At 42.0% G+C, this 26,570-nt stretch overlaps 1 protein-coding gene across 6 annotated transcripts in view; it reads left to right on the forward strand.

Annotated features, from left to right (window-relative positions):
• The window catches only part of STK31 (serine/threonine kinase 31), a 33,729-nt gene that overhangs the window by 1,551 nt on the left and 5,608 nt on the right, over positions 1-26,570 (forward strand). For 5 of the 6 annotated variants that reach the window (XM_028750171.2, XM_077937013.1, XM_028750176.2 and 2 more), the window contains exons 2-19: positions 1,583-1,621; positions 1,696-1,739; positions 1,952-2,050; positions 2,585-2,659; positions 3,252-3,410; positions 5,701-6,056; positions 7,450-7,645; positions 8,799-8,911; positions 10,963-11,122; positions 13,274-13,396; positions 15,053-15,232; positions 16,993-17,109; positions 19,117-19,236; positions 19,855-19,986; positions 21,606-21,707; positions 23,076-23,156; positions 25,285-25,410; positions 26,345-26,470. In XM_028750171.2, the coding sequence (XP_028606004.2) occupies positions 1,594-1,621; positions 1,696-1,739; positions 1,952-2,050; positions 2,585-2,659; positions 3,252-3,410; positions 5,701-6,056; positions 7,450-7,645; positions 8,799-8,911; positions 10,963-11,122; positions 13,274-13,396; positions 15,053-15,232; positions 16,993-17,109; positions 19,117-19,236; positions 19,855-19,986; positions 21,606-21,707; positions 23,076-23,156; positions 25,285-25,410; positions 26,345-26,470 (2,337 nt within the window). In that variant the 5' untranslated portion in view covers positions 1,583-1,593. Of the gene's footprint in view, positions 1-499; positions 748-1,582; positions 1,622-1,695; positions 1,740-1,951; positions 2,051-2,584; positions 2,660-3,251; positions 3,411-5,700; positions 6,057-7,449; positions 7,646-8,798; positions 8,912-10,962; positions 11,123-13,273; positions 13,397-15,052; positions 15,233-16,992; positions 17,110-19,116; positions 19,237-19,854; positions 19,987-21,605; positions 21,708-23,075; positions 23,157-25,284; positions 25,411-26,344; positions 26,471-26,570 lie in introns of those variants that run through there. The other variant, XM_028750172.2, reaches the window with a different exon arrangement.

Genomic DNA, 26,570 nt, shown 5'->3' on the forward strand with positions numbered 1-26,570 from the left:
AACTGGAGCACTCACAGGCCAGTGTTTCCCAGTTGTCAGTGTTGATACTACATTTTTTTAGATTTGCCTTGAGACAGCATTATGCTTTCCATTTTTAAGTTCGGAATAGAGTGGCCAAGTTAAGGCCATTAAGGGAAGAACAGGGAGCCATTAAGGGTCGTTAACAAGACAAGGGCCCTAGGTATGACCAGAGACTGGGGATTTGGAAGGTTGCCTTGGTAACTGCTCTGGGTAAGGGCAAGGGGTTTCTGGGAAGAAGAAGGGGGAGGGGAAGGCTGGGATACATCTTTGAGGGAAGCTGCCTCTGGAAATGTGCATGCTGAAGGTGCAAATAGGCAAATAAACCCTATCTAGGGTTGCCATGTTTCAGAAAGTGAAAATCCAGACCACGAAAGTTGTTGAGCTGCTTTATTGGGGTGGGGGCACAAAGTTGTTGAGCTCAATCAGGAAAGAGATATTTGGTTCATGGTAGATTGAAAGTGTTAATGCCGTCTGCTGGCAGCTGCAAAGAATACAAATTCCATGCTAGGGATTATTGGGAAATTCCATGGTAGGGATTATTCGCTGAAAATAGAACTGGCTGTATTGAAATACTCTATATATGTCCTTGATTGGAATATTGTGTACAGTTGCCATATACCGAAAGGATCTTGTAAGGCTGGAAAATGGCAACCAAATTTATGGTGGGATTGAAACACCTTGCCTATGAGGAAAGGCTAAAGCAGCTGGCACTTTTTAGTTTAGAAGGTAGGTGTGTAAGGTGGGACATGATGTGAGGCTTCTAACATTATGTACGGTGTGGAGAAAGTTGTTAGAACATAAGAACCTTTCTGGATCAGGCCTAAGGTTCATTTAGTCCAGCATCCCATCTTCACAGTGACTGACCAGATACCTATGGGAAGCCTTCTAGGCAGGACTTGAGTGTAATACTTCTACTTATATAGCCACAATGGTTAGTAGCCATTGGTAGCCTTATTCTCCATTCTTGAAAAATCTTCCACATAGATTTGTGTTCTGATGTAAGATGTGCATTTTTAAGGCTCTGGAAATGTGCTGAAGTTGGGTGATGGGGATTGCTGAAAGTAATGGGAGGAAGAGAAGGATGTAAAAACTCCATAGTATAGAATTTATAAGTTACTTCTAACTTAAGGTTACCAGATTTTTTTCAATGAATCTGGGGACACTTTTCAACGTCAACTGATTTTGTATGGGGACTGATTTGTAAATCCGGGGACTGTCCCCGGGAAACGGGGATGTCTGGTAACCTTATTCTAGCTGCTTTCTATAGGTTCTGCCGTGGCCATGGGGAAGCCTGCTCCCCCCACAGGTCAGGCCAGGTAGCACCAGAATCTCTTCATCCCCAGGTAGGCAGTTGGACTGTCTGTGACACCTAGATCTTCCTGGAGGCAATCGTATGGTATCTGATGAACATCCTGGGGAAGGAGGAGGAGACAAAACAGTGATGTAAAATTTGCACTTCAAAGTCTATAGGGGTACTAAGCTGTGTATCTCATGTTTAATCAACATGGCACTCCGCTTTTGACTATTGTTACATAAACATTTTTCTCATGTCTTGTTTTAGATTCTGCTGATATGGAAGAGGATTCAGGATATAATAAAGGTACACATACTAATACTGTTTTACTTCTTTAACGCTGAATTCATGAGCTGACTTGTAATTCTTTCTGCCCACAGTTGTTAGCTGCCATGTTGAAGATGCTATAACATTTTGGGCACAGGTAAGGTTAAGATTGTGGGAAGTGATGAATGACTAACTGAATAAAGTGGGATCAGGGCAACTAACTAATTATTAAATTTGGCAAAAGCAAGTCTTTGCCCATATTTTTATGAGCACGCCTTAAAACTTAAAACCTTCTTATGCTTCTTATGCTAGTAGTGTAAAAGGCCTTTCATATAAATGTTGACTTCGAGTTTAATTTGTGCCGTTCAGGATATTCATAGACATAGCGACATACTGAAGACTAGCCGTTCTCTAGCTGAAATCTGTCCTCTAGCCAGCCCAGTCTTTGGCAATCCTGATCTTACCAGGGTAAGTTGTACATGTTGTTTCTTGGTTCCTATAAGTATAAGAACATCTAGTAGGCATCATTTGAATTTACAGTCCTGTGTATGCAAATTTGAAAAATTCAGTTGTGTTTTTTGACTCGGGAAGTGGGGTTACAGTGGTAAAGATGAATTGTATCAGTTGTTCAGTTGCCCATTTGGTAAACTTGGCATTTTTGGTTGAATTTGAAGGTTTTCTTCTTGATTGTTATCTTTATTACAGTGGTAACACTTTTGGAATGCAGAGTTAAATTTTCTACTGTGTGTAAGCTTGGTTGACAGTACATTTAAGTGACTTCCTTAAGAACTAGTGTTATACTGCATACTTCTGCATAATTGTATGTGTTCAAACATTTAAGCATCTTCAAAAGGCAGCTCTATATCTGTATTCATGAGAAGGTTGCCTTCCACCTAAACACTACAGAATAAGCCACTGAATTAAAAACATCTGAAGAAAATGGCTTACAAATACATGCAGGCTTATGAAATGACCTGTGGTTGTTGTTTTTTTAATTTGCAGATCTATGGAGGGTGCTTTTCTGAAGATAAATGTTGGTACAGATGCAAAGTACTGAAGGTTATCAATATTGAAAAGGCAAGGAATTCCTACTCAGATTGATTTCCGAAATACAGTCTGCAATCTTTTAAGTTCAAATCTTAGTTGATAATAGCTTGGGTACTGTCTTGCTGAAATCATTGAGTCCAAATCTTACTTGATAGTGCTATTTCATGTTGATGGTTTCAAGTCTAATGATGAGCCCTGCTTGATCAGGCCTAGCTAATCCAATATCTTTCTGCCTAGTTTCTGTACTAAACTTTAAGGAACTGCTAACTTGGATTTTAAGTAATAGGGCAGAAACTTCTCAAATAACATAAGATTACTGTCATTTCTTTGGGCTTTTTAATTCTATTTTTAGTAGCTAGATGTGTGCAGAAATACTTCCTATAACTAAATTATTTTCTGTAAGTGCTTAACCTTCTTTAGTAGTGGTTGCAGATTCCTAACTATTTTTTTAGTTAAAGTTGTGTGCATGTAGGAATGCAAAGACAACTGGGGAGTGAGTCCCCTTGAACTCAGTGCAGCTTACTTCCAGATAGACATAATGTACTGTGAACGCCGTAAGCTATAACTCCAATAGGCAATTGGTTCTTATTTATTTGTTTTACTGGTTTTTGTTTTATTACAGTGCCAGGTATTATATATTGACTATGGAAACTCTGAGGTTCTCAATCGATCAGAAATAGTTGAGATTCCAGAAAACTTGCAGTTTCCTAGTGTGGCAAAAAAGTACAGGCTGTGGGGATTACAGATTTCAGCTAATCAAGATTTAAATCATTTTGACCAGGTGAGACAGACTTTTCACATGTGTATGAACAGTTCAGCAATCAGGAATGTAAAAAGGCAGTTGATTTCTGTTTTAACCTGTCGTGTTACAATCAGTGCTCTTTCCAGTCTTCTGTGGTTCAGTTTCCACTAAATGCTATGTTGCCCATCTTGCTGTCTCCTACTTAATTTATGTAACTATTTACATAGGTTTAACATAATTATTTCACACAGTCCATTTCAGTGTAGAGGAAATGTCAAAACAGTGTTTAGAAAAGAAGTAATTATGTATCGGTTGCAATCTTAAAAAACAACAACAAAACCCCAAAGAAGATTACAAACAAATACCAATCATAGTCCCTGGATTGGATTGATTTCTGTTCTGAATTTCAGGCAGAATTGCAAACAGCAGCTATTTCTGTTCCCAATGGAATTCTCAAAACATACCTTAGTGGTCAAGCAATTTCCATTGGAGTAGAGGGAATCAAATACAGCTCGTACAGTGGAAGCTCAGGTTGCGAACGTGATCCGTTGTCTGCAACCCGCAGCGGTGTGTCTGCACGCGTGGGTTGCGATTCGGCGCGTCTGCACATGCGCAAAGTGCAATTTAGTGCTTCTGTACATGCGCAACTGCCAAAACCTGGAAGTAACCCGTTCTGGTACTTCCGGGTTTCGGCAGTCCGCAACCCGAAAAAATGCAACCTGCAGCGTTTCTAACCCGAGGTATGACTGTATTTGAAACCAGGAAGAAAAACACCTGCTTGATTTCTTCATAGTTGCCAAAGATTGCAGTTTGCCTGGGTTTTGTGTTCCTCTAGAAATCTTGCAATAAGCTGACACTTGCCTTTTCACTGTAGAATTTAGGTTTATAGATGTAATATTATATTATGTTCCCTTTTTTGATTATGAAGTTTGTCATTTCAAACTAAGTGACCCCATTCACATGTCCTTTTAAGCCATGCTTTATGGTGGTGTGTCCAAGCTGCAGTGTACCTTGGGTGTGTGTGCTCCATTTTAGTCATCCTATATGACCAAGAGGAGGATTTTGGAGTATTGCTTCTGCTTTTACATAACCACAGTTTTCTGTATCGTCCGAACTGAGAGCTGTCATTAATACTTACCATGATGAATTCCAACAAGCCAACTTTGTAACCCATGGGTTGAAATTGGTGTGGCGTTCGTACGGAGCCCCCAGTCGTCTCATGGACTATCGACCCGTACACCACTAATCCACTGTCACCAACCAGGTCCTCCCCGGTAAATCACTTAGTCTCAGTCAGTTCTTAAGTTAACAAAGAAGAGTGTAGTTTATTGCAGACACAAATAAAATTTAACTGCATTCAACTTTAACTGCACTCTTTACCCTCTTAGTCTTATTTTATTCTGTCTCTAACTCTTCTACCTCCCCTCACACAAGAACCAACTTCACTAACTGTCTCTCTAATTCCAACTGTCTGCTAACTGCTTTCCCAACTGCCTTTTCCCAACCAACCAGCCAACTACTAACTAACCTCGGGCTAAGCCCTTTTATAAACAGGTAGGCTCTGCCTCTGGCTTTTCTATTGGTCTACCTATTAACTCTTTCTCTCCCCCTGTACAGACATTTTCAAACGAATGGGCAAACACCACAGTTGGCTTGTTGGAATTGAACTTTATTTAGTGTTACCAAAGTTTGTTGTGCCAAACCATACAACAAATTGCAATTAAGGGAAAGTTATAGCAGAAGTCTTTGAGTTCCTCCTTACAGCCATGCAGGGATGGGGGAGTGTGTGACGCCAAGGCTCACTGAGGCTCATTTATGTCACATACACCATTTTTCTATCTGGATTATTATTGCATTTGGGTTATTACCGCATTTTTCATTAAGTGTGGTCAGCCAGTTTTGGTAAGTGGACAGCACAAGTGTCAAATTAATGCTTGAGCTGATTATAAGAGTGGCTTTGTGTATTCTTTATTCAAGTTATAAAAATGCTTGCCACACCTTTGCATACCTGACGTGGTTTCTACTAACCCTGAGTTAGGGACCAAAAGCAATACAGATTGGTAAAGCCACAGTCCTGGATCTTGAAAGGATTTATCAGCCCCTTTATAGCTTCTGAGATTTTAACTGAGCACAGCCCATACATTTCCCAGGTTTCTCTGAAGCTGTAAACTTGATTTCCAAAAATTAAAAATTAGATCTTTCTGTGCCTGTCAGATAAATTTGCACAATTGCAAATGCTGCATGTACACCACAGCCTTGATTGTAAAACTTACACAACAAACTATTTCATAAACTTTTCTGAACTTTCCCCTCCTTTTCTTTTTTTCAGGCCAGGAGATTTCTGCATAGCTTGATTTTTGAAAAAGAAATAAAGACGAGAATCAAAGCCACATATCAGGATGGTACCATTGTGGCTGAAGCAGAGTGTGGGCTACTGGATATTGGGGAAGAAATGGCCAAAAAAGGATTTGCTGAAAGATGCAAGTCTCCTGTAAATAGTAATCCCTGTGATACAAAAATGGATTTCTCTCTCTGCCAATCCAGGAATGCAAATTCTCCAGCTCCAGTGTGGTCCAGCAGAGCCAGTTCTCCATTAAGCAACAGAGTAGGCATGGGCTTTGGTGACAATCCACCACTGAATGGAAGGAATGAGAAAAACGGTTCAAACCATGTGCCTTTTATTAAGTAAGTCACAGTGGGAAAACATTTTCTGATGTAAGAAATGGTTTGAGATGTAGTTTGAGATGAAGTCCAATATAACATGCTTTTGAAGGATGCTGGGGGCTCCTGGCCTTGAAACCATGGCCTTTTAACTGGAAGATCTTGCTTTGAAATCTCTGATTGTGTTGGGCTGGTGCCTGTTATGTAGTGGTGAGAGGCATTCCACACATGTCCAGAGGCACTTTTTAATTCAAGTGATCCAGTGCTTAAACCTCTGAGGCTGCAGATTGGTTCTGAATTTTTGTTACATTCTGGTTCCCTGGTGCAGGAGGAATCCAGATAACCATTGGTCAGCTGCTCCCAAAGTCCCGGACTGACAGGGACATGTGACCAAATTTTGTGCTAACTAGCCAGCTCCTGAGTCACTCCTCCCAAGTCATTTTGATGCCCCCTGCAGAAATACAGTACTTGTTCAGCTCTCTGCTTCACCACTCTTAGCTGTGTTGTTCTTGGCTCTCTCTTATGCTAGTCTTTATTTTTCTCACCACCTGTTCATTTGTCATTTCCTTTGCTCTTGCTTTTCCTCTTTCCCGCCAAACATGTTTCTCTCTTTTTTTTTGGGGGGGGGGGTTTGTTTGTTTTCTCCCCCTCACTCTTCCCACCTCCTTTTCTCTGGCCATAGCATTGTTGGGAAATAAATGTCTGGCCCTGCAGGAAGATAGGTGAATTAAATGTGATGCGGTCTAAAGCAGACACAGCTAAATAAAGACATGGGTGCCGCAAGCAAGAGCGGTGGGAGACATTGCTGGGACCCTCCATGCTGCTGCTGCCATCAGGGGCTGGTTGGAGTTGAGAAATAAATAGATGTAATTCTGGCTGCAGAGGCAGTTTGTGATTCCAACCGGGTTTGGGGTTGACATTTCCTGCTTCTGATTTAGTAGGCCAATCTAGTGTGGCACCATCTTGGAATGAATAATTCATGGCAGCGCCCTCATCTGGCCAATAGAGGACCTCCATGCCTAGGCTAGAGACATCATGAAATGACAACTAATTTGCATCTTTTCTGCCACTGCCACCATTTCAGCAGTGCCTGTTTTGCCCTTGGGAAATCTGGTAGTTATCTGTGGCTGCAGAAGACTTCCATTTCCCTGGTATATTGAGAGTGCCCTTTAAGTGCCCTTTTAGGGGGAACATGTACAATAAAGGTGGTCTTTACCAATTAAGCATCTAAGCCAGCTTTCGCCACTCTCGTGCTCTCCAGATATTTTGAACCTATAACTCCCAAAATCACCAGTCAGCATGGCTATGTTGGCTGGAGGTAATGAGTCGAAATCATTTGGAGGGCACTAGTTTGGACTTGGAATCTCTTGAGTGCTCTCTTGAAGTCTTGCATCAACTTGTATTTATTTTTCAATAGGGAGAAAATGGTGACTTGCGACTTTAGAAGGGTCTCAAACATTAGCTTGGAAAAAATAAAGCAAGACCAGAAAATGATAGAGGAGAATGAAAAGTTGAAAGCGGAGAAAGAGGCTCTCAGAGTGAAAAATGAGGATCTTCTCCATCAGTGTGAAGAACTGGAGTCAACAGTTAAGAAGCTTACTTGTGATCTGGAGGTACAGCCAACAGATTGATTCTGCATCCCAGAGATACTTAACTGTAGAGTCGGCTTGCACGTGAGGCGGGGCGAAGCACCCACCTAAGGCGACGGAAGCACAAGAGGCAGAGCTCTGCCCACCGTACCACTTCTGTCACCACCAGAATGCCCTGTTCTCACCAGTGAGATGGAGACATTCTGGCGTGTTGCTGCTCCTCTTCCCTGCCCCCAGGGCAGAGAAACCGAGCAGCAATGCCGTCCGGAACAGCTTGGCTCCTGCCGAGTTCAGCAAGAGCTGGGGTGTTTCTGTGCGCAGCGTTGCCACTAAGGTGGTAAAACGGGCTGGGCTGCCCCTGCTTAACTGATAGCCTTACAATAGTGATCTGGGTTCTCCTGTTGTTGATATAACTGATACACGGAAGATTTAATTCTTCTGTGCTACTTGAAGAGGAAGTACTTAAAGAATGGTTCTCCTCCCCACTGCCCACCCTTTTATGGTTCCCATTTCCCATGCCTCCTATCACAGTCGCCACCTTGTTCACCTTCAGCAGACAGGAATGCTGGCCAAACCCGATGGATAGTAAATGTGGGTGCCTGATTGCGGTCCCTTGTGTGCCTAGTTGCAAGTAAGCCCCGCTGAATTCAGTGAACTTCCCCCTTGAAAAGTTTGTATAATATTATAGCCTAAGGCAGCAGAATTCAAGTGACTTTCTAGGTTAATTGGAAATTCCTCTGCAGGACCAAAACTGCTCTCTGGGTCTTTGGTTAGTTCAGGGTATGATGGCAGTTGTGCCACTCATCTACTTTCCAATTTGCTTCCTGTTATGCCAGACAAGTGACTGAAACCAAAAGCTGTGTGTGTGCCACAAACATAAAAACACACTGCACAGTGCAAACGTTCTTCAATTAAAGCCTGGTCATCTGGAAACACATTGCATGTAATACTGAGCACCTTGGAGGAAGGCTGTTTATACAAATGTAGCGTAAGTTAGCATAATTCTGTGTTTAATAGTCAGTGAAAGCCAAATCTACTGCCCTTATATTCTCTTAGCTCCATGTTTGCATGTGGATATTTTGATGATTTTTTTTTTATTTTAAAAAATGCTTTGGTGCTTGGCAGAAATGGTGTAATACTAATGCTCTAATCCTTTTCTTCTTCTCCAATGCCGTAGGAGAAGAAAAGATACAAGGAAACTTTTGAGGTGTTGGAAAACACTCTATCAACATATATAGGAACGACAGTGAGAAACTTGGCTGACAAGTTCGAGAAATTGAAAGAAGCTAGGTATAGTGTACATTTCCCCACCTCAACTAAAACATTTCCTCGAGCGATGGGTTTCTGTTGTGAATCACAATTTTTAAAAGGTTCTTCTCAAAAAACAAACCTTGATCTAGCATTGTTTTGAGAAGAGCCTCAATCATTTTGTCGTTTAAAAAATGTTTTGTTTTTTTAATTTGTTATTTTAATGCAGTAGAACAGTGTTTGATTGTCAGTAATGGTCAGAGAGTTCAGATTTTAGCTGAGTTTCAGTGACATATTCCCTGCCTTTTGAAGTTGAGTCACTGGCTGGAGGCTTTCTTCCCTGAAAAGTGCATACAACTCAAGGAGGAAGTGAGGAAGAGCATCACTCTTCCAATATCCTCCTTGGACAGCTGATGGTTGTCCAAGACTCTTTGTACTTCTGAAATGTTTATCTTCACTTGCATGAAGTTTAGGTGTTAAGTGCACATTGCATCCACAGGTAGCAGTAAAGCTGAGCAGAGGGGAAGGAATGATGCAGGAGAAAAGCCAGGCCACAGCTTTACAGGGTGCAGCATATAAGAAGTAAGGCAGGGGTGGGCGAGTTACAGGCAAGGATCCTATTTCTTGCACCCCATGTGCTGTCAGAAATTTATGGCTCAGCCTTCCTGCTAGGTAGATGTTAGGAGCTGGGAAGCTACCTCTTAACAGCTTGAGCTGTTCCAGTGACTGCTGCCCAAACAGCCAGGGGCATAGCAATGACACCAAGCCATGAAGTGGACAGGCTGGTGTGCACTGACCTCTCTTTAAGTGAGGGAGCGGAGCGCCCATCCCTCTCACCTCTTCGCCCAGGGATCTTGCCTGATGTCCCAGCACCAGACATAGAATACAGCTTCAGTTGCTCCTTGAAGTTCCTTGTTTTGGATAAGTGAAGATAGACAGAGGAAGATGATAGACATGAGAAGAAGGGCCTTGCATGAGAAGCAGGGTAGAGAGGATCTTCCAGGGTGGGAGGCTGGGGCAAGAGGGGGAAGCTCCCAGTTGTGTGTGTGGAATAAGGGGTATGATACAATTGTGATAGAGGGGTTTGTATTTCCCCCTTTGCTGCTCTTTTCCTTCTCATTCTTTTTTTATTATTATTAATTTTCTCTCTTTAGATTAGCTCAGCTTTTATTGTATTTTATGTGGAAAACTTTCAGTAAAAATTGAATAAAAAAAGAAAAAAAGCCCCCAGAAGGAAAAGGAAAGAGAAAGTAGTCTGATAATTATGATAGGAAAGGCAAAAAAACTACAGGTCAGCTGAAGCCCATTGTGATCTCGGGCAAAATTGCTTCCTAGCCCCATCAACTGGTGGCTAATGCTAAATCGATAGCAATGTGCAGCATGGGATAATGCAGTAAAGAAACACAGTGAGTGAGTGGTCAGGCTGGGAATGCAGTGATCTGGTCCCTAGAGAGAGGCCCTACTTTTAATAGGCAGTGAGCCTGTGAGAGGGAGAAGTTGCCTCTGGTCTCCTTGGATCAGGCATTTCTGCTCCCTCAAAACACCACTTGATTGACTGAAGTAATTCAAAGCTGGCTCCCTCTGCGCTGCCTTCATCTTGATGTGGGGCAGAAAGTTTATCCCGATGTAAATGGGGATCCAGGATGTAATGAAGCTACGGAGTACCATGGGCTAAAGACAGAAAAGAAGGGACCCTTTCCTATTGGTAAAAGTTATACCTGCACTTATCTCCTATGTCAGTGATTTGCCCATAAAATAATAGTTCCAAGCAGATAGTTGTTTGGTCGCATACCAAAGGGCAGCATTCTGATAGGTAACAGGCTGCCATATATCAAAATTTTGTGTTTTCTTCTTTACAAGGGTGTAAAATCAGACAGTCCAGTCTAACCAGACAGAAGGCCTAAGTTATTACCATTTTAATTAAGCTGCATTTTCCATGATTTTCTGTGCTTTTCCTGATAGTTACACACACATACATAGTGTGTATGTATATATATATATATATAAATAATCTATTACATATAAAAATGAGAGTACAACTGTTGATAGGGAAGCTTAAATGCTCTATTCATTTTCAAATCTCTTTCACCCAGACAAGTCAGTCTGAATGCTCGTTTTGGAGAAGACCTTTCAGAAGCTATTAAAGTGGTTACCGAAGGATGCCTTGCTGCTCCCCTGTCCTTGGAAAAACTGGAGAAAATTTGGATCGACTATAACGCTTTTCAAGAGGAAATATGTGCATGTAAATGTGTGGTATGTAGAATAGCTTGTGCCCTTTTTTGCTGAGGAATAATGATCTCCCATTTCAGGCTTTTTTGTTTATAGTTTATTTTAAAAATTCATTTCTGGAATTAACTTGACATGTGACATATTCAGTGATGGGGGATATAATTATGCTAGATCTGAGTTTGCTGAGAGAAGGGGATGCATGGTCTATTATTATAAGAATAATATAATAATTTCCCCATCCCACACAACCCATTGGGCACAGGGTAGCCAAGCAGGGCTTCTGAGTGCTGGAAATGCAGGAGAAAACTACTGAAAGTCAACTAACAGCTCAGGGCTTTCTCCCCTCTCCCTTTCTCTGTGGGTCATTCCTTGCTTGCAGCACACCTCACACTTTCTCTCCCAAATCCCAAGCCTATAATGTGGTTTTTGTCTGAGAGGGTCATAGAACGTGGCTTGGAAAGGGCCAGATGGCTGAATTAGAAGTGTTTTGATGAAAGTTTTAAGTAACATAAGAACTCTCAAATTAGCCAGGCAGCATGCAGCCAAGCAAAAAAGGCCACTTAAAGCTTGGAGACTCTAAGAACTTAGATAAAGCAATCAGACACCTCAAAAGAATGCTAGCTGTTGTCAACTAGCATACCTTGCACTTGCATCACTTCCTGCTGCAATGTGACCTGTGCTAGCCTGTATTGTGGGCAGGTAAAAAACCGCAGCACTTGTAGTTCCAGTGATATTGGATTGACGCCAGTACCCTCTTAGTGTGTCTGTGAATGCATTTGCAGATTGGGACTTGCTGGATAGTTTTTCCTCTTGCAGCTGAAGCCCTTCTTTACATTTGGCAGACACACATGCACCAGTAAATGTTTGTGGTGATTCAGTAGTCTTTTCCTTATACACCCTCTGTAAACAAACCTTTGGACCAGACAGAGGCCAGTCTCACAAGCAGTAGTTTGTGTGAATTGTTTTCTCACTTAACTGGATGAGTTGCAGGTACACTTTCCCATGAATATAATATATTCACTTCACCACCTGAAGCAAAGGACAAGAACATTAGATTGTAAAAATAATTTCTTTTCTCCCAGCTGTCACAGAGTTTGTTTCTTATGAGTGTGTATCTGTAGCAATCCGGGTGGTAGTAGTTCTGTAGCCCACATGCTCTTGCCATACAAGTAGGGTCAGTAGGCTGCAAAATGTTCGAGAGCATCAACCAGGACAGTAATCTGAAGCTGCTGTCTTTGCTCTTCATCTGTAGTTAGCAAAGGAAAAGCTCTACTTAAGTCCTTGAGAAACTGTCAGCTTGCTTAAGTATACACTGAAGCCTGACTGCATCTGAGCCTAGTGATTTTTCTAGCTGCCTTCAGTAGCTCTGTAATTGCAGACAGCAACCAGAAAGATGCCTCAGCGCTCCCTTTGCATTCTGGGCTTGGTTTAGTTAGGTGGAGGTAAATTAGAGCATTCTCAGATGGATCCCTCTCTAGAAAACTGAGCTACACAGAAAACACAGTTTCTAAAGTAAAGACTACCTCTTAACCATTGAAAAGAACAATTGGCCTTACCTGTGAAGGGGATACCATGTGCATGTAAGAAGCCACAATGATAGCAGATTACAGGCACATGGGATTGGATCGTTTACTACTCCCTAACCTAGCTCCCATAGTTCTTCCTTTTTTAAAAAAAATCCTCTCCCAGGATGCAAATGGCAGCCTTCTGAGGCTAGATGGCATGCAGTTAATTGTGCTTTCTTCTCTAGGTGGCTACTACTGGGATAGTTTGTTCCCTCATGGCTTTGGCATACATACACCAGAATCAGTTTTCAAAACATTATAATAACTGCTTTCATTGGACAAGGAAGGATAGGGATGTAATTTGTTTCTAGCAAATTCACATTGGGGACAGACAGCTTTGGTTGTTGATTGCCCAGATGTAGTTTCCCCTGAGTTCAGTCTGGGAAAGATTGTGCACCTGAACAAAATGCAGCAATTGTGCTTCCAGAAAGAGACCACTGCTCTTAGATGTTTAGTGTGTACTTTACCGTTCAAATGCAAGATTGTGTGACAGCTAAGTTAATTTTTGCACAATTTGGCTCACCACATACTCAGTAGTCTATTGCCCTGTGAGTGAATTAAGAGAGTTTCGGGGGGGTTATTCCTGACCTTGCTTTTCCCTTCAACACAGGACGAAGTGCAGAGCTTGATTCAACGTAGAAACGAAGTGCAGCAGAGCTTGTATTCTACAGTGCAAGAATATATTATGGAAGTGGATGATTTACCCCTTTCAGAGCGCTTGGAAACATTGCAGGTTGGGAACAGAGCTGCATGCATGTCCTATCTGTGCACCATTTTGTTTTGTTGTGTCAAAAACTGTGTTATGCTGGTAATGTCCCGTACATGGTAACATGATAGGACATCCTATCAAGAACATTTCCTTGCTTCTCAAGGTATATTGATATTACAGTCTGCTGTGTCTGGTGTCCGACTGGAGAGTGGTGGAAGCAGAGGGTGTTACTTATTCCTGTTTCCCAGTGCTTAGTCCACAAAGGCTAGAAAAATATACATAGAGTAGAACTTCATGTGAAATGTTACATGCTGTTAACCAGTCTAGGCGCTCTTTGAAATAGATGTTTAGGATGAGACATGAACCAATTGCATGCTATCTATAAAATAGGTAAAGGGACCCCTGACCATTAGGTCCAGTCGTGGACGACTCTGGGGTTGCGGCGCTCACATTTCCGTTTACCTTCCCGCCGGAGTGGTACCTATCTATCTACTTGCACTTTGACGTGCTTTTGAACTGCTAGGTTGACAGGAGCAGGGACCGAGCAACAGGAGCTCATCCCTTTGCGGGGATTTGAACCACCGACCTTCTGATCGGCAAGTCCTAGGCTCTGTGGTTTAACCCACAGCGCCACCTGCGTCCCATCTATAAAATAGGTAGTGTCTTTTATTTAGCATATCGTAGTCTCTTAAAACATTTCTGCATCCATTTGAGTTGCACAAAGGTGACTGCGTCTGGCATAGCCGATGAGGGAATTTTTCTCTAGTGCGATACAGTACAGCAAATGTTATGTTAATCTATGCCCACGAGGTGGCAGCCTGCAAACACTTTGCTGAGAGCTGCAGCAAACATACATTTTACTGTGTGTCTGACAAGCCTTTATAAAATTCAGTGATAGAATTTTATTCTATGATAAATCAATGATTTATCAGGTCTGGTGTTCATGATAGTTTGAACCCCAAGACATAGCGGGCAGTTTGCAGCACGCTCAGCAACAACGCCCCCTTGCCAAAAACCCCTGTTGCATCAACTCTTGGAAATGGGCATTTGAAATCACTTTTGTGTTGCAGGATGTATAAAAACATACTTCAGGACAGCAATTTTCACTATTTTTTCCCTTCCTAGGATGTACCCAAATTTCTCTCCCTTCTGCTTTGTAAAATATGTATTTACCACAGTTCCAAAATTACTCAGTTATTTGTTTTCTTAATTTTTTTAGCAGGGGTCCTTCGCTGTTGGCAGGGTTGTGTGTTCAAAGGCAGCATGGTGTCTTTGGGCATCAGATTGGGGATCAGAAATTTGAGCTGTTAGAAATGTTCCATCTCCATCCCTCCTCTCTTGTGGCCATTTTGCTTAGATACTTTGACATGTTTTCACATCTTGGGGACTTGTTCCGGCCTCTTGATTTAAGGACTGTGTTGCATTACATGTGAACCCAGTTTTTCTTCAGGTCTCTTGGTACACTTGGAAGTCCCGGGACAGTTGGGGGGAGAGCACAGACTAAGCTGGTTCCCTCCTCCCCAAGAACCATTAGAGAAATGCTCATATAACAAGGTCCCCAAGGCCCAAGGTGTTTTTGTTTCATTTTATAGAATATAGCTTTCTTTATTCAATATAGTCTTTCCCTCCTTTCAGTCTCCGCTCCCCAGTCCTATTGTTCTTTACCTTTATATTCCACAGAAATTGCAGGATTCCTTGGAAGTCGTATATGGTCAGGTTTATAAAGTAGAGAGTTCTGAAGGAGCTTTTGAGAAGTTCGCTGAGTGGAAAAACATTAAGTTGGAGGAATTCAGTAGTGTCAGAAATGCCACAGATGCTTCTCTGCAAAATTTGGTGACCTGTTTCAGCAGGATAATCCAGGTAAAGACAAAGTTACTTTGACTTAAGACAGGCCTTGATTTCACATGGGTGGAAAAAAAGAGAAACACTTTTTGGCTCCTTCCTTATCAACCCTATGCAGTCCCTGACAGATTACCTTGAGGGAACATGACCCTTGGGCAGAAAAACAGCCGCCCACCCTTGTTGTGGGTATAATGTCAGACTAAGATCTAGGAGACCAGGATTCTAATTCCCACTCAACCATGAAACTCACCAGGTGAACTTGGGCCAGCCACCATCTGTCAGCCTAAACTACCTCACAGGGCTATTGAAGGGACGGTGGGGTAGAAATAATAAAAAAGCAAAGTTCAGATCATGATTTTGGTCCCAGCTGCATGTTGTGTTGCTGGAAGGTCTCCATGTATTACTTTATTTTGTAAAAGCTGTGGCTGAGTGACTGCATTTAGCTGCAGAGCGGGGACAATTCGTGGCCCTGCAAGTTTTTCCTTCTATGGTTAATGATATCTCTTGGACAGGGATCTGGATCAAGCCTATATGGTAGGGTGGGGAAGAATATTGGGCTTTTCCTACACTGTGACTTTAACCCAGATAAGGACCTTTTGTCATTGCTTTTTTGGTGGAGGGGTCACATTGGGAGGTTCAAATGTGGAGCTCCAACAAAATGTGTAACTTGTCCCTTTGACATTAGCTATCTAAATTGAGATTTGCTGGCCAATGATTCTGGGGTTTTTTTTGGTAATGGAACATGGGAAGGGTTACTCTGACGAATGGGTACTTGGCCATTTCCCTTTCTGCTATTGTTTTGGCTCTTACTTTGGGCAGATTTTTGTGTTAAAATATGAAACGAAACTGTGTTTATCATTAAGTGGATACGCTGTTGGGTTATACTTGGGAAGCTTTCTAGGAACTTGAAAGGTGAAGTGGGAACATAGCATTCGTGTGATGTAGCATACGCATTGGAGCAGCTGATAGAACATTCTTTCATCACTCTGGATTTGATGACTAGGGAAGCTCCTATTACAGTCTTTGCTCCGTAACCCTTGACGGCGTGACCCACTTTTATATAATCATCCTTCCAAAAAAAAAAAAAAAAAAAAAAAAATTCTGGGGCAGCTTACTGCATTCATGATAATGATTAATGATCACTTCTAAGCACATATAAGTTCTTTATAGAGCTTTAAAAAAATCAAATACTGTCCCTGCCTGCATGCTCACAATTTAGACATGAGGCAAAAGGAAATATAAATGTGGAGGGTAGAGGAAAACAAGCATTGGAGCAGAATGTTCTCTTTGGCAGGAACTGCTGCTTCTCTGGGCGATGGATGGGGTCAGACTGACCTCCCTTTCCCCATTCCTTTCTTCCTGGGAGGCAGCTGTCCCAGTCATCTTTTGTTCCCCGGCTGGTGACAGAGACCGGAGTGTGCTTTCCTTCTGTTCTGCAGCATCAGGACAATTTACAACAAAATCACCAAATATAATATCGTTCATGCACCTTCTACAATCTCATGTTCTTTAGCACTAAGCAGCAGTAGAAAGTATGTGTTCCTGTGCAACTGGACTACACACACATTATTAAAATTCACAAATAAAAGTGCTGTTGACTCGAAGTTTTTAGTAAAGAAGCAGGAAACGTATGACTGCCTAAAGCTTTAAAGGGACAGCATCTGACACACCTCTATAGGGAGGGCGTTCCACATTTTGGGGGCCATTATTTACTTTGCCAACACTGTTAATATTTGTATAGATAACTCCTTTTCTCTCTTAACTATTTACCTTCCAAGTTCTTTGACATGACGTCAGGCATACTTTTGAAATCTGAGGATGTAGGTGACAACATGGATGACGTTCTCAAGAATGCCGAGTTGAACATTTCCCAAGAACTGAACATTTTTCTAACTGTAAGTTAGCTTTCTTTTGTTACAGTACTTTTGTAATGGCTTCATGTCTTTTGGGTAAAAGCCATGTCTGAAATTTCCAGTGGAATATTAGAAGCAGGATTTTCTGCAACAAAATTCCTCAGTCCTAGTCAAATACTGAAAGACCATAGTCACAAATCTACCAGCTAATTTAACATGGTGGCCTGCAAGATAAAATCTCACTTTGAGAGGGGGTGGGAGTTGCGAGTTGCCATCTTTCCTGTGTTTAGTTAACTAGTTTGTCCCCGAATTGAAGCCAGCAGCTTTCTTCTCCCCTTCTGCTTGGGGCCTAAATGGATGAGGGTGGAATTGAATTTGATAGTCACTAACGTCTCCAGGCCCATTTTCTCCCTTGTTTATTGTCTTCTTTGCGGCTGAAGAAGTAGCAAGGTCTTTTTCTCCATCTCCCCTGAGGCCATCATGAGGGTTTGAGTAACTTGCTTTAGGGTATGAATGCACCTTGCCATGCTCATCTTCTGAGCCCGGCAGGTGAGGCTGTGACTAACCCCCATTGTGTGGATGTAATGAGGCAGTGATTTCCGCCCTGCCTGGGTTAATCACAGTCATTGCCATTGGGGGCGTGAAGCGGTGACCCATGCCCCCCCCCCCCCGGTGGTGATCCCAGGGTTCCCCATTAAAGGGGTTATTTGAGGGGAGGCATTGGCCATACGCCAATAGGTTGTCATTGCTCTCCCCTGTGACAGCAGCAAAATGCAGGGTGGGCTCTCTGCTTGAACATAAGTTCTCCAGAGCCAGCCCAATCTCCACTCATTCTGGATAACCCTGATGTTCCCCAGCTCCCCCGCCAGGGACTGGGAAGGATAAACACCCAATGCCTAAGCCAAGGTCTCCCTACATCTGAAGTCTTAATAAAGTTTTGGCCAATTTTAATACCATAACATAGTCATTATTCCACCTGGGGGTCGCCTGGGGTTGGGGGGACTCCGCCTGTCCACACAATTATTGCCATTTCTGTTCGGCTGCAGTTCAGCTTCCACCGAAATGTATGTTGTTTGTCTTGCAATCAGCTATGGCCAAAACTAAACTGTTTAATTACATAACCAATTTCGACGCATTTCAGTGGAGAGGGGAAGCGTAAGACCCAATGCAGAAAGTAGCAATAATTTACATGTTTGCAGACTAAGAAAATAATTATAGTGAGTGCCATGATATTCTTAGACATCCCTACCCCAGAGTAAGCTGCATAGTGCCCTATTATCTCCAGGAGCCAAGTGCCTTGATCCAGCTAGGGAAGACCACTTAACGCAAGTAGGCTTCCATGCTGTTGTTGCTTGCTGGATCAGCAATTGCAGGAATTAATTGGATTCACATCCTAATACACATCAGAGCTCAGTTGCCTTCTATTTGAATAGTGTTGCTTTATATGGAACGTGCATTTGAAAAGCTGCTTAGCTTTGCTCAGCCTTATTTCTTCCTTCTCTGAAAATATTTTTCATGGCTCCATACATAATTTCAAATCAAAAGGTGGCTGGACTTGAAAGTGGCTGTTGAGGGGCAGCAGAACATAACATACCCAAAGACAATAGTAAAATACACAAACTCTGAATGTTTTTGACATGTACTCTACACTTGGTTTTTAATACATTGTTGACTGTTCCAGGTAGAAGAAGCCAAGATAAAAAGCAGCAAACCTCTGATTTACAGTTCAGCTAATGGTTCAATTTGCAGTTCAACTTGTGGTCCTTTTACTGCAGTCTGCTGCAAAACAGGAGTCCACGGTTATTCCTGATTGAATCATTTGACAAACTCGCCACACCAGAGCTGCTGAACATTGGGGTGGAGGTTGTGTCCCATGGAAATGTCAAACTACATTAATTTAAACTGCTTGGTAGCCTCTACTTATTTTACAAATAAAAACTGATAAGCCTTCCCATTAAGAATAGCCTTCATTCCTATCGGTGTTGAAATCCTCAACCTTCATCTAGCTGCAGGTATGTTATCTGTATGTTTGTGTCTGATTCCATTTAGGAGCTGGATGAAGCAGATAAAAAAATAATCTTGAACGTGTACAGTGAAGTTATGCAGAAGATCAACCAAGAAAGAAATCTCTTAAGCGTTATATATCACAAGTATCTGGACAGCATTGAGGTCAGTTTGTCATACTAGGTTATTTTTTTGTATTCTCAGAATTAAAGCAGACCACGTCTTGAAACTTTAGGAAAGCTTTTTGGTGATACTGTTTCGTCAATGAATTGCCCTTCAGCCACTTCAAAAGAAAAATTGGCTTGTAATTATTATTATTTTTTTCTGCAAAAGCAAAGTTCTGTTTCTTGCTCCAGCAGGAAAGATTTGTACAGTGGTACCTTGGGTTACATACACTTCAGGTTACATAGGCTTCAGGTTACACACTCCACTAACCCAGAAATAGTGCTTCAGGTTAAGAACTTTGCTTCAGGATAAGTACAGAAATCGGGCTCTGGCGGCACGGCAGCAGCAGGAGGCCCCATTAGCTAAAGTGGTGCTTCCGGTTAAGAACAGTTTCAGCTTAAGAATGGGCCATTGGCTTGTAATTATAAAATGACCCATTGATAGGTTCCTCTAAACTAGATATTGTTTTATTGCTGCCTAAGACTCGGTTGCTATTTAAGACATAAGGATGAGTCTAATGTGTACAAATAGCAATCTTCCTTGAAACTAATTTGAGCAATGAAAACACTGTTCTTTCACTTCCATGTTTTCTTTGTGTTTTTTTGTTTTACACTTTAGTTCATAAAGCAGATAGTGGAGTGGCTGGAGACAAGTCCCAACGTTGACGTTCTGCTACAGATTAAGAAGAGAGTGAAAAAGCTGAAGGCTCAGCTGAGGTGGAAGCTGGTTGAAAGAAACAACTTGGAAGAAGTATGGAAATAAGTGCTGTTTTTAAAAGGCTTTTCTGTAAGATAGAACTAGCGGATGAGGGAGAGCATTCTGCCCCTACTGTCCGTTAGGAAACAAAATGGATTGAGTATGTGGGAAAAGCTGGTACTATCTGGCATTTGAGAAATCTCATTTTTTAACAAAGATGTAATTTATTCACGTAAAACTTAAGGCAAATAAAATCCGAAGGAAAAGTAGATTAAAACTATGTAGATCAGACAGTGTTTCTCTCATTGCTGAGTGGGTGGGATGTCAGCAGTGAGCTTGTGCAATAATGGGCCTATAAAACAATGGGATATCAGATTTTCCTTCTGTGTGTGTGCGCGCGCATGCGTGCTATACTGATTCCACACTATCTTAGCATGTGCTCTCCTCAGGATATCAATGGCTGCTAGTGATGATGGACCACATACTGCTTCCATGACCAGAGGCACTATGCCTTTCAATGTTTCGAAGGCTGCCTGCATCCCTTCCGAGCTTCTTGGGTGTTATGATCTGCAGAGGGCACCCTCTTGGGAGTTTTCAGGAATGGCTTCCTGGGTGAGGGGTTTCTCTATGGCAGCGCCTGCGTTGCAGAGCTCTCCCCCCACAGAACTGTCTCCAGATTCTTTATTGTACAGCTTTTGCTGTAGGCTGAAGATGCAAGTCTTTGCCCTGGCCTTTGACAGTTAAGGTGTTTTGCTTGTGGGAGGGACCCACCTCTTTCACAGAGTTTATAAATTTGTCTAGTTCTTTTTAAATCTAGTGGTAAATCTAGAGAGTCCACTGGAAAGGAAGCAGTTCCTCAAATTTAAGAAACACGAGCTTGGAACAACAAAAGCACCTTTAACAGTTTTCTGCTCTCTAATGAGTTCACATTGAAAAGTAGTCTTGGTCTCATTTCAGTTGCAGCAGTATAGGCATCTAAGGCCTTTTTCTGGTGCCACTCTTACATTGAATATACTATATTGAGTATACTATAACAAGAAGTTGACACTATTCATCTTCTTCCGTCCTGTCCTTGTGTGTGTTGTGTTGCATGTTGTATGTGTGTTGGGCACTGGCACAGAAGTTGCAGCTTACTTTGTTAGGGACAAGTAACCTTTCAATTAAACAGCAGCAGTAATCCAAACCCAGGACAACCTTCTGGGATGTTTTATATCAGGGTGGCCAACTCTGACTTCTCACAGATTCTTCCTCCCCAGCTTTCAGTAGCTTGGCTCCCAAGCTGAACTCAGTGAGCTGTTTCTTTCCTGACCCGCTGAAGAAGTGGCTGATAGTTTTGTGAATTAGCCCAGGCATATGAAAACATTTATTAATCCTCGTGAAAAAGTTGTTATTTCTGAGAAGAAGACATTGGTGACAGTTCAGCCATAGAATTGAGTCCCGGTGCCCTTTCCAACTGGCATTTTAATTTTGTCTCCACATCACTTTCAAGGAGTAAGAAAGGGTATTAACCTAACAGATGGAAAGCAGGAAAGTACATCCAGTAAATCTGGTGGCTCAGGCCTAGAATGTGTTATTGAAAACCAGTAGTTATTCTCAATGTGTAATAAGATGGTTACCTGATACAATAATACCTTAATCCTCTGAGGTGATGATTTTACATTTCTACCTTTTAGTCTGATGATGACAGCGAGCCCAAAATGGCAAAAATAAAAGAAGAAATAACTGGACTAAGAAATAATGTATTTGAGGAAATATACAAGGAACAAGAAGAATACGTAAGTGTTCAATTGCATAAGCACCATTGAAACAAGTAATTACATTGAATAAACTTTTGATTTTTCAGAATGAATTGCATATATTCTTACTGAGTAGGATGAAGAGGATGATCATTTCTGAATCTAATGAAGGCATGCTTAAGCATGCAACTTGTAAATTTAAAAAGCTATCACGAGTGGAGAAATGGTTATAAACTTCTCTTATCAAAAACCAAGGGCATGTCCCTTTTATGGCTTACTCTGGCTTCAATGCGTTCTCATCCCTGTTCTTTGAATCCATGTACACATGACGTTACCTACAATCCACAGGTTATCTTGTAGTTTCTACTGAAATGCTGTGTTTTGATGTGGTTTTCCCTGGGCCAGCTTTACTCCCTCGTGACTATTCAGTGCATGGCAAATCCCAAGTGGATACAGTTGTACCTTGGAAGTTGAACGGAATCCGTTGGACTTCCAAAACGTTTGGAAACCAAAGTGCAGCTTCTGGTTGGCTTCAGGAAGCTCCTGCAGCCAATTCGAAGCTGCGCCGGACGTTTGGGTTCTAAAGAATGTTTGCAAACCAGAACACTCACTTCCAGGTTTGTGGTGTTTGGGAGCCAAAACGTTTGAGTAACAAGGCGTTCTGAATCCAAGGAACGATACTACTGTGGAAAGGTTTGCTGGGGGAGATGTGTTGTGCAGGAGAAACAAAAACTGAACTATCTCCAGGAGGCAGCTGAGGAGGATAACGGGTGTAGAGTGCTGCAAAGAGGCAAAGAACCAAGGAGTGCAAAGTTCGTCCAAACAATTCAGAGCCCAGAATGCACAAGCACCCCCCATGCCTCTTATACTACTCCCCCCCCCCCGTGTATCAGTTGCACAAGTTGCCTCTCACCGGGGGGGGGGGGGGGGAGGATTGCTGGCTTTTAAGAAAGGTGGCTGGAGGCAGGGTAGAGGGATGTGTAAAATGCAGAGCTAGAAATGCCAACAAGTCAACTCTGGTGTGTTCCCTTGGTCTTTTAGTCTCTTATTCAGGAGTAAATCCCATGGCTGCAAATGACAAGCACAGGAAGATGATTTTGGGGGGGGGGGCACGACGTGGGATAACACCTTCAGTAGGAGTGAGTGGAGGGCCTTTACTTTGTGTTCAATGGAGTAGCTGTGTCTTCTGTATCATAAAGTGTATGACTTCTGCATTGGGGAATGAGTATAAATCCAGCAGTACCATGTGAAGAGGAATCTAATTACGTACTGATGCTTATCTGTGAATCACTTCTTCATTTGCAAATTCGCTACTTGCGTGCCACAGGTTAATCTAGTTCCCAACGTATTGCTGTGTTCTGTTTTCATGCTGAGATGGGTATTGCAAAAATTTATCTTTTAATTTAGGAGAAGCTCAATCACTTGGTACAGAAATGGTTCCCTGAGCTCCCACTTCTTCATCCTGAAGCAGGAATTCTACAATATATGGTAAGAAATATATGGTAAGGGTTGTTTGGTTTTGTTTTGGCATTTCTGGAGAGAAAGATATGAGGAAACTCCTCATGGATATAGGTCAGGAATTACCAGCTCGGTGTCTGTGGGTTCCTGGTTGTTGGCATTCGTGTATTTTTCTGGATTGGTGGGAGTGGAGATGCTTTTCTGAATTTAGGGCAGGTACTCAAGTATTCTTTGAGTGGGAGAGAGGAGGAATATAGGGATGTGTGGTCTCTGAAAAAGAGGGAGAGATGTAGTTGAGGGACAGAAATGGAGAGGTGGATAATAATAATAATAATAATAATAATAATAATAATAATAATAATTTATTATTTGTACCCCGCCCATCTGGCTGGGTTTCCCCAGCCACTCTGGGCGGCTTCCATAGAAACCAAAAAACACTAAAATATCATACATTAAAAACTTCCCTGAACAGGGCTGCCTTAAGATGTCTTCTGAATGTCAGGTAGTTGTTTATCGTTTTGACATCTGATGGGAGGGCGTTCCACAGGGCGGGCACCACTACCGAAAAGGCCCTCTGCCTGGTTCCCTGTAGCTTTGCTTCTTGCAATGAGGGAACCGCCAGAAGGCCCTCGGCGCTGGACCTCAGCGTCCGGGCAGAACGATGGGGGTGGAGACGCTCCTTCAGGTATACTGGGCCGAGGCCGTTTAGGGCTTTAAAGGTCAACACCAACACTTTGAATTGTGCTCGGAAACGTACTGGGAGCCAATGTAGGTCTTTGTAGGATGTGTTGCTATTTATATGTGAAGCATATGAGACATTTGAACACAAAAGAGAGTGCAGTGTGGCCCACCTCTATTGTTGTTGTTGTTGTTGTTGTTGTTGTTGTTATTATTATTATTATTTGCTACTGGGAAATGCCTCCTGCTATTGACTAACAGCATCGTTTGGGTGTGTGCGGGGAATAACTATTATGTGATCTCTGCAATCATGACCAGTAGGACATAGCTTACTTGCCATGCTAAATATTGAGGGTGGAGGCCAAGAGAGGAAACAGCAATGGTTCTACACCCCCTCAATCTGTGTTAGATCATGTCCCTTATGGAAGCCATTTTGTTACAAATTTGAGGCACAGAATGTGCTTGCTGGTTCAGAAAAGGTTGTTGACACCTGTTCTAGGTTATGATTGTTAAGTTCTGCATTATTTTTATATATTAGCCATCTGCCAGGCCTGCCATTCCTTGTGACCAGGCCGTTCTCAGGGTGCTTCTTATCCTTTATCCATTAGTTCTTCTCAAAAAATTGCCTGATGGTTCTGTTGCTGTTCATGGTCACCTTGTTTTGCTGGCAGTAAAGCCAATAACGTGATTTCCTGTTAGACCAAAAGGGTAAAATGGCAGGTTTTGTTTATCCTGTTTTAAGATCACAGCAGCTTCTGGATGGAAGAGAAAGGGTACCATTGTGCTAAGATCTTCACATCTTGTTTTTTAAAACTAACAAATTTGGGATGGCGTGCTTAGACGTGCTGTCAACTTGGCAGAGAAACGCACCAGCCCAAAATAGGAAGTGGTTTCTGCACATTCATGGGAGCCTTAGTTTGTAAATGAAAAGACAAACAGCCCCCAGCCCACAATGCCCCCTCTCTGCCCCTGCCACTGCTGCATGGCAAGAACCTAGGCTCAGTGGTTTTCAAGACCAGTGGAATTATGGTGTTAATTGACAGGAAAGAAAAGGAGGGCATTGGCTTGTTTTGACCAAGAACAGCTTACAGTATACGGTGGATACCCATTTAGTGTACCCAACAGGATTGAGGGGAGGTCAAAAGCTCACTTCTATGTGGAGAAACCCCTTTTCTCCTCTCCAGAAACCTCCTCTCTTGCTTCAAACCTGATCCCTTTATAGAACAACAAGGAAAGTTTCAGGAGGGTTGGGAAATAAAGAGCTACGGCTACCTTTCCCCCTAAACAATGCTGCAAGGTTCCTGCTCCAAGCTGGTTGTGGAGCCTTGTGCAGGAGTGCTCCAGTTACAGCCCAAGGATACAGGTCCCCCACCTTGTTTATTACCTATAGATAATGTGACTCTCTTCTGTGATCTACACATATTTATATTTTGTGCAGTGTTGGGATTTATAAGGTGACTGGCAAATCCTGTTTGTTCAGAACTCAGGGGGACTTCTGACAGTCAGTTTGGAGCGTGATCTTCTAGATGCTGAACCAATGAGAGAACTGAGCACGAAACGTCCTCTGGTTTGCTCAGAAGTTCAAGGGCGGAAGGTTCTCTTAAAGGTATACTTTCAAGTTCACTTTTTAAAAAGCTAGTAATAAGAGGCAAGTCGATGACTAAACTGGAAAGCTTTCAGGTTTTGAGATATCATTATTGAACATCTGGGTGCTTGTTGGTCTCTGCTAAGCCGAAGAAACACATTTCAGGTCTCTAGAATGTGATTTTGTGCCTGAGCAGCTAAGCACTTAGGGATTTTTGGAGCCTTGATCTTTGAGTTTGAATAAATCAGCCTTTTAAGTCTAGTTTATGGAGAGTTAGGCTTAGTTATAACCAACCTATTAGAAAGCTCATTTTCATACAGCTTAGGAACTTTTGGGGGTTGGGGAGGAAAGTCTCAGTCCTTAGTTGCATATACAGAAGCTGTTCATATAGTTGTTATAGTTAGAGCAAGTCCTTCTGGACAGATAGAAATCCTTTCCAGTCCTATTATTTTAACTGGTTCCTAGGTTTGCCCAGCACCATCACTGTGAAATGGGATGAACGTAACACTAATCTCAGTTGGTATTTGTCTTGGATTTGAATGGATTTTATGTATGTGCCATTATTGTTTTAAACTGTTTGTGTATTTATACTTGTTTTTATATATGCAATGGTTTCTGTGTTTATTTAATATGCATTCAACTTTCTTTCATATATGTTATATTGTAATTTGCTTCATGATGTCTCTTGGGAAGTGATTCACAAATAAAAGAACAAAGTAAAATAAATCACAAAGCAGAATACAATAGATGCTACAAGGAAATTGCAGCCATCTTGATATTTTATAGCCCCACAGCTTTTAACATTCACAAAGAAAGAAGTAGGTATATGCATTGCATCTCAAATGCAGTGTACAAGTTGTTTGTACACTTTTTAGGGTCTTTTTAAAATGAGAAAAATAACATTTCAAAGTATACCTATCCAATTCATAGCCAACTTTTTTTTTAACCACCTTAGGGATATGCTGTGGATATGAATACTGAAGCCGAAGTGATAGAAAGAGCAGCAAAGTATCACAGACTCTGGAGAGAACAGAAGGAAGAATCCGGTTTGATGCAGCTGATGTTTCTATTCTTATGCAAGGCAAGTTATAAACTGTCCATGCAGTCTTTTTTTTTTTTTTAAAAAAAAAGATAAATCTTTAAACCTAATACTTTTACTCAGTAAGCCTTTCTACGATGAA

This window comes from Podarcis muralis, chromosome 12 (assembly GCF_964188315.1).
Source record: "Podarcis muralis chromosome 12, rPodMur119.hap1.1, whole genome shotgun sequence".
NCBI lineage: Eukaryota > Metazoa > Chordata > Lepidosauria > Squamata > Lacertidae > Podarcis > Podarcis muralis.